This window comes from Amblyraja radiata, chromosome 5, assembly GCF_010909765.2.
Source record: "Amblyraja radiata isolate CabotCenter1 chromosome 5, sAmbRad1.1.pri, whole genome shotgun sequence".
Taxonomy (NCBI): Eukaryota; Metazoa; Chordata; class Chondrichthyes; order Rajiformes; family Rajidae; genus Amblyraja; species Amblyraja radiata.
The window spans coordinates 81,045,442-81,064,624 of NC_045960.1; the positions used below are offsets into that span (position 1 = coordinate 81,045,442).

At 40.5% G+C, this 19,183-nt stretch overlaps 1 protein-coding gene across 3 annotated transcripts in view; it reads left to right on the top strand.

Moving 5' to 3' along the window:
• nol10 (nucleolar protein 10) overlaps positions 1-19,183 on the top strand; it is a 58,281-nt gene that overhangs the window by 5,161 nt on the left and 33,937 nt on the right. For all 3 annotated transcript variants that reach the window (XR_004412062.1, XM_033021595.1, XM_033021596.1), the window contains exons 2-11: positions 3,179-3,224; positions 6,867-6,965; positions 7,883-7,960; positions 8,660-8,697; positions 8,874-9,010; positions 10,044-10,109; positions 12,285-12,345; positions 13,835-13,920; positions 18,073-18,151; positions 19,030-19,179. Coding sequence is in view for 2 of the 3 variants with exons in the window: in XM_033021595.1 (XP_032877486.1) it covers positions 3,179-3,224; positions 6,867-6,965; positions 7,883-7,960; positions 8,660-8,697; positions 8,874-9,010; positions 10,044-10,109; positions 12,285-12,345; positions 13,835-13,920; positions 18,073-18,151; positions 19,030-19,179 (840 nt within the window). In the remaining variant the exon portion in view is untranslated. The remainder of the gene's footprint in view (positions 1-3,178; positions 3,225-6,866; positions 6,966-7,882; positions 7,961-8,659; positions 8,698-8,873; positions 9,011-10,043; positions 10,110-12,284; positions 12,346-13,834; positions 13,921-18,072; positions 18,152-19,029; positions 19,180-19,183) is intronic.

Genomic DNA, 19,183 nt, shown 5'->3' on the forward strand with positions numbered 1-19,183 from the left:
TTGTTTATTATATGGTTTACAGTAGCATGTTTACATATCCTGTTTAAGAAGGAACTGCAGATGCTGGGAAATCGAAGGTACACAAAAATGCTGGAGAAACTCAGCGGGTGCAGCAGCATCTATGGAGCGAAGGAAATAGGCAACGTTTCGTGCCGAACCCCTTCTTCAGACCTTTTTTTTCCTTGCTGTAACAAAAAAGTAACATTTTTTTTCTTGCTGCAGCTTCATCGGCATATTAGAAGTGACAACAAGATATACTGTAAAATAAATTATCAGTTATTTCAAGTAGCCTAGATGTGTCGGGCCGAGGCCCTTCTTCAGACTGATGTCAGCAGAGTGGGCGGTGCATAGATAAGGAAGTGTAAGGTGTGAAAACAGGACAGAGGGAATGGATATCTAGGAAAATATAGAATAGATCATTGTTAGTTGGGAGAAGGTAACAACAAAGCAAAAGATAAAATGTAGTCGGAGAAGGTAAGACTGGTCCGAGAACTGGGAAGGGGGTGGGGATAGAGAGAGGGAAAGCAAGGGCTACTTGAAGTTAGAGAAATCAATGTTCATAGTGCGGTATTACTGAAAAATCATACACGAGTACAATAGGTAGTGCAAAGAGAAAAGAAGTAGAGTGCAGAATTTGTAAGTATCTACAATGCAAAAATATGTTGCAGCTGGTCGGGCTGCTGCCTCAGCTCCAATGTCCTGTATTTGACGGGAATCTAGGGTGATGCCTAATTGGAGTTTGCACATTCTCCATCTGATTGTGAGGTACCTCCTGTTGATTCGATCTTGATAGTGGTAAGTAGTAGAATATGGGAGAATTGATTGGGAATGTAAAGAGAATAAAATGAGTTTGGTTAAAATGGGTGATGAGGTTGACACTGACTTGGTCGGCTGAAGGCCTGTTTTCACACTGTGACTCTTAACTTTATACTGGCAGTTATGAAGCAATAGCATTGATTTTGAATTGAATTGAATACCTTTATTGTCATTCAGACCTTACGGTCTGAACGAAATTTCGTGCCTGCAATCATACATACAATCATACAATAATAAACAACAATAAACACAAATTAACACCACCACAGTGTATCCTCCAAGCACCTCCTCACTGTGGTGGAGGCAAAAATCTTGGGGTTACTGTCTCTTCCCTCCTCTTCTCCCTCTGCGCTGAGGCGATTCCCCAGGCTTGTAGTATAGCAGAATATCTATCCACAGGAGCATAGTCAAGAGAAAATGTACTGCTGAGCATATTTTGTTTGTAGATTCTGTGGATAGCCAGTGGAGCATCGCATGATATTGGGGCAGAGTAATAAGCCAGTTCAGTATTCTGAAAAACGCATGGAATCATGGGATTTGGCAACGGTCATTCGAGAATTCTTTTTAAAAAGGGGTATAACGGCGAGAGGGAGGGGGCAGATGCGAGTGGGAGACGGTGAGAGGTGGGGGAGAGAGGTTTCAGCTAGACAGCCAACCACTGGTAAAGCCATGCATGGCTTGTTGCTTCTAGGAGAGTTGAGAAAATGTCCTCAATCGAGAGAATGCAACTTCAGAACCCCCTCGTCTCGACCGTCCTGGAGAATTCTGCGGGCGCAAGGAACAAATGACCTAAAGTTTGCGTTGAGTGAACTGAGTGTTTTTACTGTCCTTGTCGTACACCAGCGTTTTGTGAGAGTTGTTGGATCCTGGGATCGAGGAGGCACGCCCGACAGTTGAGCAGCCCATGGTAGCTGGTGCCTCTCGGCTCGCCGCTGGAAGAACTGACACCTTTACTCCCCGGGTCGAGCGCTGCCTCCTCGACCCCGCTGCTCGGCGGCGGCCGATTAGGATTTCAGAGCATCGCCGATGCCTCACATCAGCTCCTGTTCCCCCGCCGCCTGTCCGGATAATGTGGCCGACATTAGCTGAGCTGAAGCTGGGATCCAACCACTCTCACAAAACGCCAATGTACGGTGCCCCCTCCGCCGCTCCCGTCCAGCTCCTGCCGGCCTGGGGCCGCCCCCGGACGGGACATTCGGGAGGGGACGGCGACGGCCCAGTGGCGGCTGGTTAGGGACGTGACGCAGGTCTACACCCGCCAAAAGTGTTTATCCCAAGTGACCCATGACCTGTGCATGCGCAATCGGAATACCGAACTGCCTTATTTAAAGCATGGCATAAAGAGAGATTTTATAAAGGAAAAAGGTGGAGGAGGCAATGAAGTTTTAGAGCTTGTGACCATGTCAATTGAAGTCGTAGTCATCAGTGATGGAACAAATACAATTCAGAATGATCAATATTTAAAATCCAAGGAAAGGTTATAAGAAAGGAGAGGATAGGTTTGACACTGGAATGATTTGGGAATGTAGCTTTGCATTTCAATATAAAGTTGTAGCTTGATTTAAGTGATGGACTTGGATCAATGGGACTTGATGCAAGCAGGCAAAAGAGCTGCCAAATTGAAGAGAACACAATTCTAATGATCCTTTACATTTTTGATTGCCAAGTGTTGGGTAGAGTATCAAGTTCAATGCTGGAAAGTTAAGGGCCTGTCCCACTGCAGGGACCTAATTTGCGAGTTTAGAAGAGTTTGCACTCGACTCAAACTCGCAGCATGGTCGACACGTGGTCCTAGGAGGTCTATATAACTCCTTCGTGCTCAAGAGACGTTCCCGCATACTCAAGGCCTCAGTTTGGTCGAGGAGTATTTTTTAACATGCTGAAAATTGTCCGCGAGTAAAAATTGGTTGGCATGGGAAAAAATCAAAAAAAGATTTTAACTCGTAGGTTTAGTCGAAGTAGGTTGTAGTAGGTCGGCATGTTATTCGTAGGTAATCAAAGGTAGTCGTAGATAGTGTTAGTATAGTCGAAGGTATATTCGGCGTCCAATTTTCCCAAAGTTAGTTAAAGCTAGTCGAAGGAGGTCTTCTACATATTCATAGGGGGTTCTCTACATTGTCGAAGGAGGTCGTCTACTTCGGCGATACAACAAGACCATGACACTTTTTTAAACTCTCCTAAATTCGCATATTAGGTCCCCACAATGGCACAGGCCCTTTAGTTTTCTTTGTTTCTGAAAATTAGTAATTTAAATTCTGTGGTGTTATGTAAGGTCAGGTGATTATCATCAATCCATCCAAATATCTAATGTCTAAATTAGAACTACAATTTGGATTTTGATAAATGTTTATTTTCCTTTTAGTGGCTTTCGGATAGAAAAAAGAGAGCTTTGCAGAAGAATGATGTGGGTGAGTATACGATGCAAGCCAAATTTTTAAGCATTGCCCATTAAATCATTTTTTCATTGCTTTTTTCTATTTACAAATTGCTGTGTTTATATCTACTTCCATGGTAGAGAGCTGGATCGAGGTTAGGATAACAATTTGGGACTAAGCCTTAACTTCCTTGCTCTGTGGTGGGTTGATAATGTTTCATTTTGAAGTTTTTATGTTGGGATATTCATGTGGAAAGTCTGGGCAACAGAGGAGTGACAGCAGATACACTACCGATTTTCATGATTATTGATGGTCCTGCACATCTGGACAAAATTACGAACGCGCACATGTAATCCCACATGTTTGGCAGATTCGATAAATCTCGGGTCAGTTACACAGAGACACAATTTTTACTTGGCATGATAGCTTTCAAGGTGCAAAACTTAATAAGTTAAACCCCTGTCTCACGGTGCGAGTCCAACCACAAGTGATCCAGAGTTTAAAACAAATCAAACTTGTGGTAATCACGTAGAATTAACGTAGCGGGAACGTCGGAACTCGTGGACGTAACTTAGCGACTCGTAACGCTAACGGCAGGTACTCGTGAAACTTGTTAACGCGTGAAAGTCTTTCAACATGATGAAAGATTTCCACGAGTCAAATTTACTCTTTAAGTAAAAATTTTATACTTTTAAACTCGTTGTAAGAACGTAGTAGCCCATGAGTTTACCGTAGTGACTCGTGAGTCTACTGTGGGCACTCTTTAACTCAGCGGGACAGGCAGCATCTCTGGAGAGAAGGATGACGTTTCCAAAATTCTGCTACGTCTTTGTGTTACTCCAGTACTGTGTTCATTTTTTGTCAACCAGCATCTGCCCTTTCTTGTGTATGACATTATTTGTATCCGTGGCAGTTGATTGTCGCTCCCTTCAGTTTCCCAGGGGGTCGGGACGGGACGGGACTGGAGTTGGGAGGGAAAAGTGGGGTAGGGTGATAGGGGGGAGGGGGGGTTGGGGTGACTTAGTACGGGAAACAAGTGTAGGAGAGGTGTACTGACTGTGGGCAGACACTTTGGTAGTGATTGCCCATGGGGTTCACTGTCGACTTCATAATGCAGAGAGCATTATAAACAGTGGAGCGATTAACCTTGGAAAGGGGGGAGACTTCTCTCTGAGTTGGACCCAGGAAACTGAAGCAGGTTCACGTAGACTTAATATTTTCTTTAGGTTATTAATGACAGATAAACTCCAACTCCTGCTCTCCACACCTCGAACATCTGGCGGTGAAATGCCGTCCCTTCTACCTCCCAAGGGAATTCACATCCACTCTGACCGCGGTCTACATCCCACCCCAGGCAGACGTCTGTCTGGCACTGGAGGAGCTGCACGCCATGGTCAACAAACAATAGACGTCTTACCCCGAGGCATTTACCACCATTGCTGGGGACTTCAATAAGGCAAACCTCAAGAAATCACTCTCTAACTTCCACCAACACTTCATCAATTACAGTCTGGTTCAGCAGTTTAGACACTCACTCCCGTAATAAATTACAGCGCATAGTTAACAAAGCATCCAAAATCATCAGCACTCCCCTTCCATCAATAGAATCACTCCATCACAAACGGTCCGTGTCAAGGGTGAAGAAAATCATCTCTGATCCCTCCCACCCAGCTCACCACATCTTCCACCTGCTGCCATCAGGAAGGCGCTACAGCTCACTGCCCGCCAAGACATCTCGATTTTAAAACAGTTTTTACCCACACGCAATCCGAATTCTGAACACACTATGACAACAGCACATATCCTCCCCATGCATGTACTGTATATTGTATGATGTTGTGTTTTATGTTATGTTTGACGGGAATCGGCCTACCTTGTAACATCCTGTACTGAACCTGAATTCCACCAGCTTGACTGTGTGGTCATTAAATAATCTAATCTAATCTAATCCTGCTGCACCAGAGGACCAAACACCCTTGACCACTGCTACACCACCATCAAGAATGCCTATCGCTCTATCCCTCGTCCTCACTTCGGTAAATTCGACCATACCGCGGTGCTGCTTCTTCCTGCCTTCAGGCAGCAATTAAAGGGCGCACCCCCAGAGGTGAGGACAGTACAGAGCTGGTCGGGGGGGGGGCAGAGGAACAACTCCAGGACGGTTTGGAGTCTAGACTGAGCAATGTTCAAGGACTCGGCAACGGACTTGAACGAATACGCCACAGTCGTTACAGACTTCATAATTAAATGCGTGGAGGACTGCATCCCTACAAAAATCTTCCGAGCGTTTCCCGATCAGAAACCTTGGATGAGGTTTGAGATCCACACTCTTCTGAAGACCAGACACCGGGCATTCATGTCTGATGATACAGTGGTCTACAAGAAGTCCAGATACGACCTTGGTAAGGCCATCAAAAAGGCCAAAAGGGACTTCTGCTCCAAACTGGAGGATGAGACAGATGTTCGGTAGCTGTGGCGGGGCCTGAATGTAATCACTTCCTACAAGGCTAAATCAGGAGGCAGCTCGAATGTTGGCGAAACATCACTCCCTGACGAGCTCAATGCGTTTTACGCACGCTTTGATAGGGAGAACACTGATGTGCCTTCCCGAGCCCCCATTCGCTGTGATGATATTTCAGTCTCAGTCACAAAGGCTGACGTCAGGAAATCCTTCAGAGGGGTGAACCCTCGAAAAGCGCCTGGACCTGATGGTATACCCGGTCGTGTTCTAAAAACCTGTGCGGACCAACTGGCTGGAGTTTTTACGGACATTTTCAACCTCTCACTTCTGAGGTTTCCACCTGCTTTAAAAGGGCATCAATTATACCAGTGCCCAAGAAGAGTAAGGTGACGTGCCTCAATGACTATCGACCAGTGGCACTAACGCCTGTGGTGATGAAGTGCTTTGAGAGGTTGATCATGGCGCAAATCAACTTCAACCGTACTGCCCTAAATACATCAACATTAACTTTCCCAAACTGTCCTTTGTCTTCACATCTTTCTCTGTGATAAAAACAGAGGACCTTGCCCATTGTCTGCGGCTCCACGCACAAACAACTGATTTCTGGGGGTCCTTATTCTCTCTCCAGTTACCCTTTTTCCCTTAATATACATAAAACCTATTTGGATTCTTCTTAATCATTCGTGTCAGAGCTATCTTTATGCCCTCCTGATTTACTTCTTAAGTATGTTCCTCAATTCCTTATACTCCTTCGGGCATACACTTGATGTCTATACTTGACACATGCTCCTTTTTCCTGATCAGGATCTCAATTGTTGGTGCCATTTTTACTCCTATTTGTATTATGCTTCATTCACTATCCCACTTTTAAAAGCAAAATTTTCTGCTCCTAATTCTGCTCCTTTCCCTTATGATCTTATGAACTGTGGTTATGTTTAATTTAGCGATACAGTGTGGAAACGGGCCCTTCTGCCCACCGAGTCCGCACAGACCAGCGATCACTTCGCACGCTAGCACTATCCTCCAAGATATATTGGAAATAAATGGCCCCTAAGGCTCACCAAGTCTACATGAACCACACAAAAGAAATGGCTTGGAGCTTTGTTTTTTAGCAGTATTGTCCAGTATGATATAACTTTTTGTAGAAGGTACTGCTGAGTGGGTGTTAGCTGATTGATATTGGGGAGCAATAAACATTATTTTTGATCTTTTAGATGTACGTCGAAGAATTGAACTTATCCAGGATTTTGAAATGCCTGCAGTTAGTACCAATATTAAAGTTTCACGAGATGGCCAGTATATTATTGCAACTGGTAAGTTAAATGATTTTAAAAATATGAATTATTATTGTCTTTTTGTTTCATTCTTGTTTCTCAATGTATTCTGTCAACCTGGTTTCCAAAAGAACGAATGGCCATTTAAATTGCTTTCTTGCTTTGTCTTCTGGTGAGGTAGAACAATTTTTTTTTCTCTTTTAATGTACACACTGTTTTGACCAATATTGAATGACTATTTCCTTTTAAAGATAACAAACCAACAAATTCCCATGAATTAGCTTATTTATCCCTGACTTCTGAGGGACAACTAATTTGTGGCAGTAGCAAAGAATAATAATTAGACAATGAACAATACTGGCAGATTAAAAAGCTCTGCCATGGTTCCAGTTGGTCAAGCACTTGCGTATCCAGTAGGTTGGTAGGTTAATCCACAACTGTATATCTTCCTCGGTGAAGGTATGGCGTAGGAATATGAAGGGAGCATTGATGGGTATGTGAGAGAGAATGAAATTCCAGAAAATAAGTAATGGAATGGGATTGTACTGAGAGCTGGTATAGACTTGATAAGCCGGATAGCTACCTTTTTTATATAGTAAGTAAATATATCTGTAGCTGTAATATCAACCATGGTACATATAATATCCCAAGAGAGAATAATATACATATCATGTTTAAATTATGATAAATAAGAGCTTCTGGTGTTTTCATTTGGATGAGGTTAGAAATCCTTTTTGATATTAGTGAAGTTGAAGCTGTATACACACCTTATTCTTTGGATTTCAGCTGGAATTAATTTCCAGGCTTGAAAATGAAAGTTGCAAATGATCTAAGAAATATTGAAATGATTCTGAAGAAATTCATCTTTTGATTTGCTGATTTTGGAGAAATGTATTATTTTGAATGAATGTAATGCTTTCTATTTTCTAATATGAATTATTTACTTGTCTTTGAAGGGACATACAAGCCACGGATTCGATGCTACGATACCTACCAGTTGTCAATGAAGTTTGAACGCTGCTTAGATTCAGAAGGTTGGGGAGAAAGATCACTCATCTTTGTATTACATAATTAAACATAAAATAGATTAGGCTGGTGAGTGCAGGGTGATGATTGAAAAGCATTTGGAGAGAGTTTAGGCTGGTGAGCACAGGAGAGATGATCAAATGGTATTTATAGTAAAAACAGAACTATCGAGGGACTAACGTTTAGCTCCTAAATGGTGGTGTTGTGGTCTACACCTTCCACCTACACCTATAACTTCTCCATCAAAAGCAACTTTACGTCAATTAACTTACCAGTCCCAGCATCCTGATTGCACAACATTCAATTAAGATATTCAGAAAATATATTGAGTGATTTTTAAAACATAATCAGTTCTCTGCTTTTAACGTTTGGGTTGCGTTACATGGTTACATATCTGTTAGTACACCTTGCAGCGTGGTCACCAGAGATTGCATTATATTTGTAATCTTCCGTTATTAGTCATTCAGCACAGAAATGTGACCTGGGTTTTCTATTTGATGGCAAATTACCAACATTAATTTCGGCGACAAATTTTGCAGCTTCTGAAATTTTTTTGTTTGGTTTTGAAATTGGTAAGAGATTCTACATTTTTATTTCAAGGTCAAAATTTCAGTGTCGATTGAATTACTTGTTATGAACCTAGAATGTTTATTTACTTGCCAATGTCTTTTAGAGATTTACTGAGATTTTGTTCATTTCTTTTACAGTCGTCGCATTTGAAATTTTATCAGATGATTATTCAAAGGTATGTATCCCATTTCATTTACAATTTTTTGCTTACTTTTCTGAGGATTTGAAAGCTTACATTTTTCTAAAGCTGTAATGTTCTTGAGAGACTTCTCCAAGAACTTCAAATATATATTTATACTTCCAAATAACTTCTGTTCTCATTTTAACAGTTGCCTTTTCTGTTTTTCACAGCTGGTTTTTCTGCATTGCGACCGTTACGTAGAGTTTCATTCACAGCATGGACACTATTATAGGACACGCATCCCCAAGTTTGGTAGAGACTTCTCTTACCATTATCCATCATGCGATCTCTATTTTGTAGGAGCAAGGTGTGCAAATGCAATTTTTTTTAAATGCCTATATGAATCTTAGTTTATGTTATCACTAGATAATATGAATGTTTATATAACATGGACACAATTTGGGATGTTTAAGAAAACTTATTTTTTAAATTTAGCCAGAATGTTGAATGTACTGTTATCAGAAAACATTGGTCATTTCTGTAAACTTTTTGCCCTAGAGAAAATATTAGCGTTGCAGGTCAAGGACCTGTTTTTAGGTTTTCAATGTTGGAATTTTGTTTCAATGGCATGTTTTTAAATAATGTTACATTTCAAAAATTCAGATTTCATAACTTTAGTGGTTTGTTTCAATGTGATATCTTGTATTATACATAGAATAGTACAGCACAGGAGCGGATCCTTCGCCCCACAATGTCCATGGCGAACATGCTGCGGTTAAATTAATCTGCTTTACTTGCACATGACCCATATCCCTCCATTCCTTGCCTATCTATGTTCCCATCTAGAAGACTCTTAAACAACACTATCCTAAGCCCCATCATTTTCCATTGGTGATTTGATTGCCGACAGACTTTAGTCCATTATTATATGCAAAAGGTAGTAAGAAGTGTTTTGCCATATGCTTTAGATAAAGACCAACTGGATTTTCTTCATGACATTACGGCTATAATGATTGCAGAATATCACATTTGTATGATGAGCATTCACTGCTAGATTTGACAGACTTCTGTATATAGAATTAACTACAGGTGTCAGAGGTTATTGGGAGAAGGCAGGAGAATGGGATTAGGAGGGAGAGATTGTCAGCATGATTGAATGGCTGAGTAGACTTAATGAGCCGAATGGCCTAATTCTACTTGTATCACTTATGATCTTATGAACTACTTGATGGAGTTACAATGAGTCATAAGTGAATTGTAAAGAATTGACTGAGCAGTATATGAATGGAAAACAAAGCATCCGTGCAGGGAAATTGATGCTGACAAAGATGAATTAAAAGCTTTAGTGATTTATCATTTACACTTGCATTCTGTTGTGCATTTACAATTGTTCACTACAGTTCTGAAGTCTACAGATTAAATTTGGAGCAAGGACGGTTCTTAAATTCCCTACAGACAGAAGCTTCGTAAGTATTTTAATTGAACATATTATCTTAAAAAATATCTATCTTTTCTGAAGTCAACCATTATTGGACTCAACACTGATGTGAGAAAGCCAAGGTCAGTAGTTAGTGAGAAAGGGGGAAGTGATTTTAAAGTAAAGTATCCTTTATTGTCATTCAGACTTTTCAGTCTGAACGAAATTTCGTGCCTTGCACTCATAACATAGAATAAAATAACAAAACACACAATAAACACAGATTGAACATCCACCACAGTGAGCCTACCAGGCCCTCCTCACTGTGATGGAAGGCAAGAGTCTTAAAGTCCTTGTCTCTTTCCTCCTTGTTCTCCCTCTGCGTTGAGGCGATCCAGGCTTATGATGTTGTGACCCCCTCAGGGTGATGGTAAGCAAGTCCCGCGGCCGAATCCGAGCTCCGCGAACGGGCCGGTTCAAACTCCGTGGCCCGGGGCAGTCGAAGCTGCAACCCTCCAATCCAGCGGACGAAGCTGTAGTTGCAGGAGCTCCAGAGAACCGGTCACCAACCTGGGACCTGCGAGCTCCCGACGATGTTGGTAAGTAAGTCATGGCTCTGCCTCCGGAGCCTCGAGGTCGGTCCCAGTTGGAGGCCGCCAGCTCCGCCATTAGGCCTCAGCGCAGACGGAGACGGGGGATATGACAAGAAAATGTCGCATCCCACCCGAAGGAAGAGACCAAAACAAGTTTCTCCCACCCCCCCCCCCCCCCACATACACAACTAAAATAAACGAAATAAACTGAAACAATGGGACAAAAGAAAACAAAAAAAAGAAAAGACAAACGGACTGCAGGCAGGCCGCAGCTGCAGGGCAGAGCCGCCACTTCCGGAATTAAGGAATTTTTTTGTAGAATATAAGGTGATGATATAGCAGTACTGGTCAAAATGGGGTTGGTGCAAAATTCAAAACACAGATTATAGAGTTGGATTAGCAATGATTTATGTGTAAACAAGGTTGGATAGGGTGAAACTATTAAAAGACAAGGGATTTTGAAATCCATGAATTAAAGATTAGGATATAAGTGGAGATAGACACAAAAAGCTGGAGGAACTTGGCGGGACAGGCAGCATCTCTGGAGAGAAGGAATGGGTGACGTTTCGGGTCAAGATCCTTCTTCAGAGTTTTAAGTGGAGTTTTGAATGAGTTGCACCACACAAAGAGCACCAAAATTCCAATTTGAGTAATTGGCTGAAGATTTTAAATATGTGGCTAATTGTAGGAACTGAGAAGGGTCAAGGTACAGGCAAATAAATGTGTTGTGATTCAGGTCTTTTGTTTAAAATACAGATCAATTTTCTTTTAGAACAATAAATTCACACAGAGAGTGGTGAATCTCTGGAACTCTCTGCCACAGAGGGTAGTTGAGGCCAGTTCATTGGCTATATTTAAGAGGGAGTTAGATGTGGCCCTTGTGGCTAAAGGGATCAGGGGGTATGGAGAGAAGGCAGGTACGGGATACTGAGTTGGATGATCAGCCATGATCATATTGAATGGCGGTGCAGGCTCGAAGGGCCGAATGGCCTACTCCTGCACCTATTTTCTATGTGTCTATTCTATGTATTTATGTAACCATGGAGGTTTCAATGTGGGTGTGTTTATTTTCAGTCTACCATTGGGTGGAGCTATTGTCCCGTTAAGGAGGGCATCTTTTTATTGCAAAATTCCAGTATAGATGGAACCTGTAACTAATATTGAAACCAAGGCAAGAGGTGAACATTCACTAAAGAATTTAGTAATTCATATTGTTTAAAAAAAAAATTAAAAAAATTATGCACCAGTAAGGAATGGGATCTGATAGGCAGAAATGCCTTTTCAAAGCTTTTGCATTGTTAAGATTGGTATGGAATTATAGACTGGACAGGTTAGCATTTTTCCAAGAAAACTAGGATAATCATTAGAAGGTAAAAAAAAAAGGAAGCCTTATGTTATATTTACAAAGCAAGGTTGCTAAGTAAATTTAGTTTGAGAGTGCGTGGGTTGTAGTTGAAAAGAAATATACTCTGAACAAATATATGCTCTGTGCAACAGATTTTGAGGAGGACCATAGTGTAATTTTTTTTAATATGTTGCCTATTCTAATATGAATCTGATTGTGTTATATGTGTTTGTAGCAAGATGTGATTTAAAAAATAATAATAATGTTAACAATTTTATGTTCTCAGCCAGAACAATGTTTGTGATATTAACCCTGCACACTACCTGTTTGCGACTGGGTCAACTGAGGTAATATAAAAAATGAACTTTATTATAATTATATAATCTCAGATGCTTAAAACAATATGTAATGCTATACAAAAGTATTACTTAAAAAGTCACAAAGTGCTGGAGTAACTAGTGGAGCAGGTAGCTTCTCTGGACAAATTTGAGAGGTGACATTTCGGGTCGGCGTCTTTTCAGATTTGATTTTCTGGATAATGAAGCAGTAAGTGCCAATCTCAGATAGCATTCAAACCTGACGTGAATGGCAAGTGAAATGTAAGGCCATTTGTGAGGTGGATATTGCTAAGTGGATGTAAATGCACAAAAAAATATATAATTAGTAATTGGACAATCATCACAGGGCAGGTAATTTAATGTGGATATAGCATGTGGATATATTGTGGATACAACTGTGATCCATAGCAGGCACATCAGCAGCCAGTGGATGCAGTCGCAGCTTCAGCTCCGGGTCACTAAGCTAGAGTCTAAACATTGAGATGAGAGAGAGTTTTCAAAGCACTTTGTTCATGGAGGCTGTAGTACATTTTGGGGTAATTATTATAGATTTGTTTGGTTTTCAAGTATAGAAGGCTGTGTAGAATTAAACCAAATGGCAGATCAGAATATGGCATTGAAGATCCCTTGTACTAGGTTGAAGAGGGATGAGCAAACTGACCACAGCCTTCAAGATGGAAGAGTTATTTTTTAGAACAAAAATAAGGCCAAAGCATGAAACAATGTAGTTAAGAGAGTAATTACTGTATTTTGTAACCATGAACATCTCAAAGCCTGTGTTACTTCCTCAAGGCCAGTATTCTTGAGACTATGTAAATTGAAGTAGAAGCATACCTTGTTCTGACCAATTCAACAATCTCTGTACCTGTCACTTAAATTAGTATTTATGAAATTTCATTGTGCATGATTAATGGTGGAAAAAAAGTAGCAACTCCAGGCTAATCCTTTGCTTTTAGAAAATATTTGGAATTATACTAGTGAAGGTACATGCCAATTAGGAGCAGGAGTTGGCCACTTGAGCCATCTCCTTCATTCCATAAGATATGGCTGATTTGATCATTACCTCGGCTTTGATTTCCAATCACACACAGTGAACTACCATTTCTTTTTTATCAAGAATTTATGCACCAATGTATTTTCAGCATTTTTCATGAGTCTAGATCCATTGCTCATTGTTAAAGAGAGCTCCAAAGACTGTTAATCTGAGAGATGCTTCACCTCTTTGTTAAATGGACAACTCGGTATTGATGTCTGGCTCTTAAAGCTAATCAGATAGTTGCTTGATTTTTGTGGCTTATAGGTTCCTATAGCAGTTTGAAACTGCTTATAAAATCTTTCTTTCAAATACACAAAGTAAAAATATTATTTTCAGAGCAGTTATAATCTACAAATTTTCATAATTTCGCTGAACATTGAACTGGAAAGGATGCTGCAAATTTATAAAATGTTGCAAATGGATAAATAATTAATATTTTACATGTTATTTTGCCAATTGTAGGGTAAAGTAGAATGCTGGGATCCCCGAACAAGAAATCGAGTAGGAATGCTTGACTGTGCCCTAAGTAGTGTGACTACTGATACAGAGTAAGAAATATAATACAATGCATCTATTGAATATAAAAATGAGTTATCTTAAAGTATCAAAAGAACATGTAGGTGCTACTGTAACTGCAAAATATGAAGCACTGAGTTAAATTAAGGTGACAGCTTCAGATTAATAGTGGAAAATGTTTGCCTTTCAGCTGATTTGCATATTTTGCAACAATGATCCAGTCAGATGAATTGCAAAAACGAGAATTCTGGCAACCAAAAGGGGGAGAGCAGATATCACAATTTTATCGCTGGAAAAAGCTCTAAGTAAACTAATGATTAATCTTGGACTGTCCTCTTTACCATCTAAATTTTCTCCCACAGTATTGTGTTTTTTTTTCTTGTTTGCTAGATCAGGTTATCCCATATGCTAATTTTGGTAACGTGTACATAATACTTGACCTTGACTTTTATGTAGCAGAATTGGAGGTTAGCCAATATTAATTAAATTTATTGTTGCGATCTGCTAACTGACTGATTTTAAGATATAGACCTAGGGTAGAGGATGCAAAACATAAACTGCAGGATAAATCAACAGGTCGAACAGCAACTGTGGAGTCAAAACAGATAGTTGTCATTTCAGAGAGGGATGATAGCTAATACGTAGTGAGGGGTGCAAAAGAAGCTGGTAAGTCATGGGCGGAACCAGATGAGATGGGGATGAAGGATAGCTGATTGTGTTTGGCCTCAGTGGCAGGTGGGGAAATGAAGTGGTGAGATAGAGGCTGGTAGGTGATGGGTGGAACCAGGTAACGGAGGAATGATGGGCAGATGGATATGGTTGCTCTAGCTTGCGTTTGTCCTCACCATCGCAATGGAGAGGGCCAAGAACAGACCAGATGCTCAGAATGATCAATGTGGGTGGAGCACAGGTGCTCTGCAAGACATTTGCCTGGTTTGTCCCTATTACCTATTACAAAGAACACAGAACAGTACATTACATGAACAGATCTGTCAGCCCACAATTTTGTGCCAAAAAAGATACCCAGTTAAACTATTCTCCTATGCCTGCAAGTGATTCATATTCCTCTATTCCCTGCATATCCATGTATCTATCTGAAAGGCTCCTAAATGTCGTACCTACTTCTACTACCACCCCTGGCAGTGCATTCCAGGCCCCCCACCACTCTCTGCCCCGTATATCTTCTTTAAACTTTGTCCTTCTCATTTTATAGCTATGGCCTCTGGTCTTTAGCATTTCCCCCCTGGGATAAATGTTCTATGGTTCTAATAATTTTATATACTTCTATCAGGTCTCCCCTCGGAATCCGACACTCCAGAGAAAACTCAAGTTTACCAAGCTCTCCTTATTGCTAATACCCTCTAATCCAAGCAGCATTCTGGTAGACATTTTCTGCATCCTCTCCAAAATCTCCACAATCCTTCCTGTACTGGGGCTACCAGTACTGCATAAAGTATCCCAGATGCAGCCTAATCAAATTCCTATAAAGCTGCCACATGACTTCCTGACTCTTGTAAATGCCTTGTCCAATGAAGGCAAGGATACCATACACCTTTACCAGTCTATCTACTTGTGTTTCCACTTTCAGGGAGTTATGGACTTGCACCTCAAGGCCCCTGTGTACACCAGTGCTGCTAAGGAACATCATTGGCTATTCCCTAATGCGCTAGGAACTCTCCTGCGGCTGAAAAGGATGCAAAGATTTCTCCCAAATCCTCCAGTAATCTCCTCTCTTGTCTATATCTGTTGAAAGATCGATCCCATTAAGCCTCATGGATTTATCTGCCCAAATGTTCTTTAAAAGATCCAACACCACCACCTCCTGATATCATCATGCCCTGGGTTTATCAGCATACATCGTCCTGATCTCACTATTCTCCGTTTCCTTCTCCTTGATGCCCGCTGATACAAAGTACTCATTTATTACGTGCAGATTTTAAAAAACTGCAAGGGCTGCTTTGCGGTAGATTGGGAGATTGAGACCACATGCTTAACTTGTGAGAGGACTGTTCAGGAGTCTGATAGTAGCGGGAAAGAAGCGGTTCCAGACCTGGTGGTATGTGTTTCCAAGTTTTTGTATTGTCTGCCCAACAGCCAAACTATATTTTAATGCAATGATTGTGCCATATATGACCTACTGTATAACAACTTGGTCACTGGCATGTAAGTCCACACTAAAGCCTGTTGAAATTGCTTATAAACAAGTCCTAAAAACTCTTGACAAAAAGCCCAGAATGTACCATCACTGTAGCATCCTGAAGAAATTTGATCTGCTGAGCTGGGAAAACGTAATAAAATATTCGGACTCGATTTTGGTTTACAAAATCTTCCGTGGACTAGCCCCACCTCCGTTAAAGGACTTCATAAAGAGAAACACAAATAGGTCGACAAGAGCAGCCTCCAGGGGTGATTGTATAGTCCCGTTTAGGAAAAGTGTCTTTGGGCAGTCAGTATTTTCATATCGAGCGTCGCAGACCTGGAACGCGATACCATGCGTCATACGGGATATGCCAACCCTTACCTCATTTACCAAACATCTAAAAACATGGTTACTGCAAAATCAAAACTGCAATCATAATCTACCTTAAAATTATCCTATGGTACTCTTTTATTGTTACTTTTTTACTTTATTGTTTGTTTTGTTTTGTTTTTGTCTTTTGTTTTGTCTCTTTTCTTATTGATTGATTGTGTTGTGATGTGTTTACCTTGTTTACCAGAGGGACTAAAGATGGAAATTAGCTACTGGCTACAATCTTGCGTATTACATGTAAATGTTTATTAATATGCACTGTCCCTAAATAAATAAATTACAATTACAACAGGAGAGGGGAGGAGAGGGAATAACTGGGAGGTAAATGGTCCTTAATTATGTTGCTTTCCCTCAGCAGTGTGAACTCTAGATGGGGTTGATTGGAGGGGAGGCTGGATTATGTGATAGTGCAGGCAAAGTCGATTTGGGGGAGGGTGCACAGTATAGATCATGCTGACCGGTTGCATCATGGTTTGGTTCGGCAACTTGTGCGCCCAGGAGCGGAAAAGACTGCAAAAAGTTGTAAACACTGCCCAGTCCTTCACCGGCTCTGACCTCCCTACCATGGAGGGGATCTACCACAGTCGCTGCCTCAAAAAGGCTGACAGCATCATCAAGGACACACACGGCCTGGCCACATACTCATCTTATTCCAGGACAAGGGGTCACAGCTTAAGGATAAGGGGGAAATCCTTTAAAACCGAGATGAGAAGAACTTTTTTCACACAGAGAGTGGTGAATCTCTGGAACTCTCTGCCACAGAGGGTAGTCGAGGCCAGTTCATTGGCTATATTTAAGAGGGAGTTAGATGTGGCCCCTGTGGCTAAAGGGATCAGAGGGTATGGAGAGAAGGCAGGTACGGGATACTGAGTTGGATGATCAGCCATGATCATATTGAATGGCGGTGCAGGCTCGAAGGGCCGAAGGGCCTACTCCTGCATCTAATTTCTATGTTTCTATCTCTCCGCTGCCTTCAGGTAGAAGGTACACGAGCATGAAATCTGCAACATCCAGGTTCAGGAACAGCTTCTTCCCCACATCCATCAGACTATTAAACTCAACAAACAAAAATCTGAACTTTAATAGCCTATTTCACTTTATAAGCTTATTTATGTGTGTGTGTGTATATATTCAATGGTATATTCAATGGTATATGTACACACTGATCAGTTCTGTATTTATTTATGCCTACAATATTCTGTTGTGCTGAAGCAAAGCAAGAATTTCATTGTCCTATCTGGGATACATGGCAATAAACTCTTGAACTTGAGGAGGAGAGGATGTTTGATGTCCCTAGCTATGGCTAATTATTATTTTTCAATAGTAGTTCCAGAATTTAAACAATTAAAAAAAAATCAGGATGGGTCAGTATTTTTTCAAATTTGGGAGCTATACCACGACCCAATCAAGCAGCTTGATTATTTTTCCGTTTGCTGCTTCCTATTTGTTGCAACAATGATTAAAAAATTATGAAAATATGTCTGTTCACTTTTCTACATTTAAAAAAAAAAATGTACTTCCGATGGACATGGCACATAAAACAGCACTGGTCGAGGCAGAAAGTGTATTCGGCTTTTCACATTTTAGAAACATGGCAGATTTTATCCAAATGTATAATCTGCTCTATTTATACTTTATGTATTTTTAATTATAGGATTGATGGCTTGCCTTCTATTTCTGCTTTGAAGTTTAAGGGAGCATTACATATGGCTGTCGGCACTACCACGGGTCAGGTGTGTATCACTATTCGGATTAAGTCCTTTCTGCTGATTCTATTCATTAGATGCTGTATTATTTCTTAAAGAAAAGTTAATTAGGTTTATTCTTATGGTAATGCATATGAAATTACATTGAGACTAATTGTTTTTGACATTTCTCTAATTTTTCTACTTGTTATAGCACAGCAAGAAATCATTCAGCCTAATGGTCCAATGCCTGTCTAGCAGAACAATCACAATAGTCTGATTCCTTTCCCATATTTCATCTGCGACTTATTCTCACTCTTGTGCCTAACTCCCCTTTGGTTCTTTTGGTACTAGGAAGCAACTTATAGAAGCCAATTAAACTACAGTGCTTCTTTTGGACATGAAAAGAAACTGGCCCATCTGGTTAAGAAACTTGCATGGTCATGTGAATTCCCCTCACAGATACTACTTGGATCACATCCAAATCCCTGGAACTGTGAGGGAGGAGTATAAATTGCTCCACCTGTGCATCCAATTATTTTTCATTGGGTTGTTTTTATTGTCAAATTATTTTTTTCTCTAACTAAATTTTTTCTCTAAAAAATGCCAAGATTATCTGGCTTTATGTTAACATGAAGTTTCCAAGTTGTGATTATTTAAAAAATCTAGTTGAACTGAAGGCCTGTTCCTGTATTATATAATTCTACATTTCTATGTAATTATTGTCTATTCCAAGAAAGTCCAGGATTCTGGACTTCTTGTAGCATCATGAGGTCCCATTTTGTGATTGCTTACCATCTATAATGAGAATGTATCTCTTTTGCATATGTGAACTTGATTTTCACATAAAAATAATGTAAAGCAGTTCATTATTCACCAATTCCTATGAATCAAACTTCATGCCTTTTAAAAAAATTCAATTAAAGGTTCTATTGTATGATCTTCGTTCAAATCGTCCACTGTTCGTCAAGGACCATCACTATGGGCTACCTATTAAATCTATCGAATTCCAGGATCTATTAGATTTGGTCATTTCGGCAGATTCCAGGATTGTAAAAATGTGGAATCAGAATACGGTAG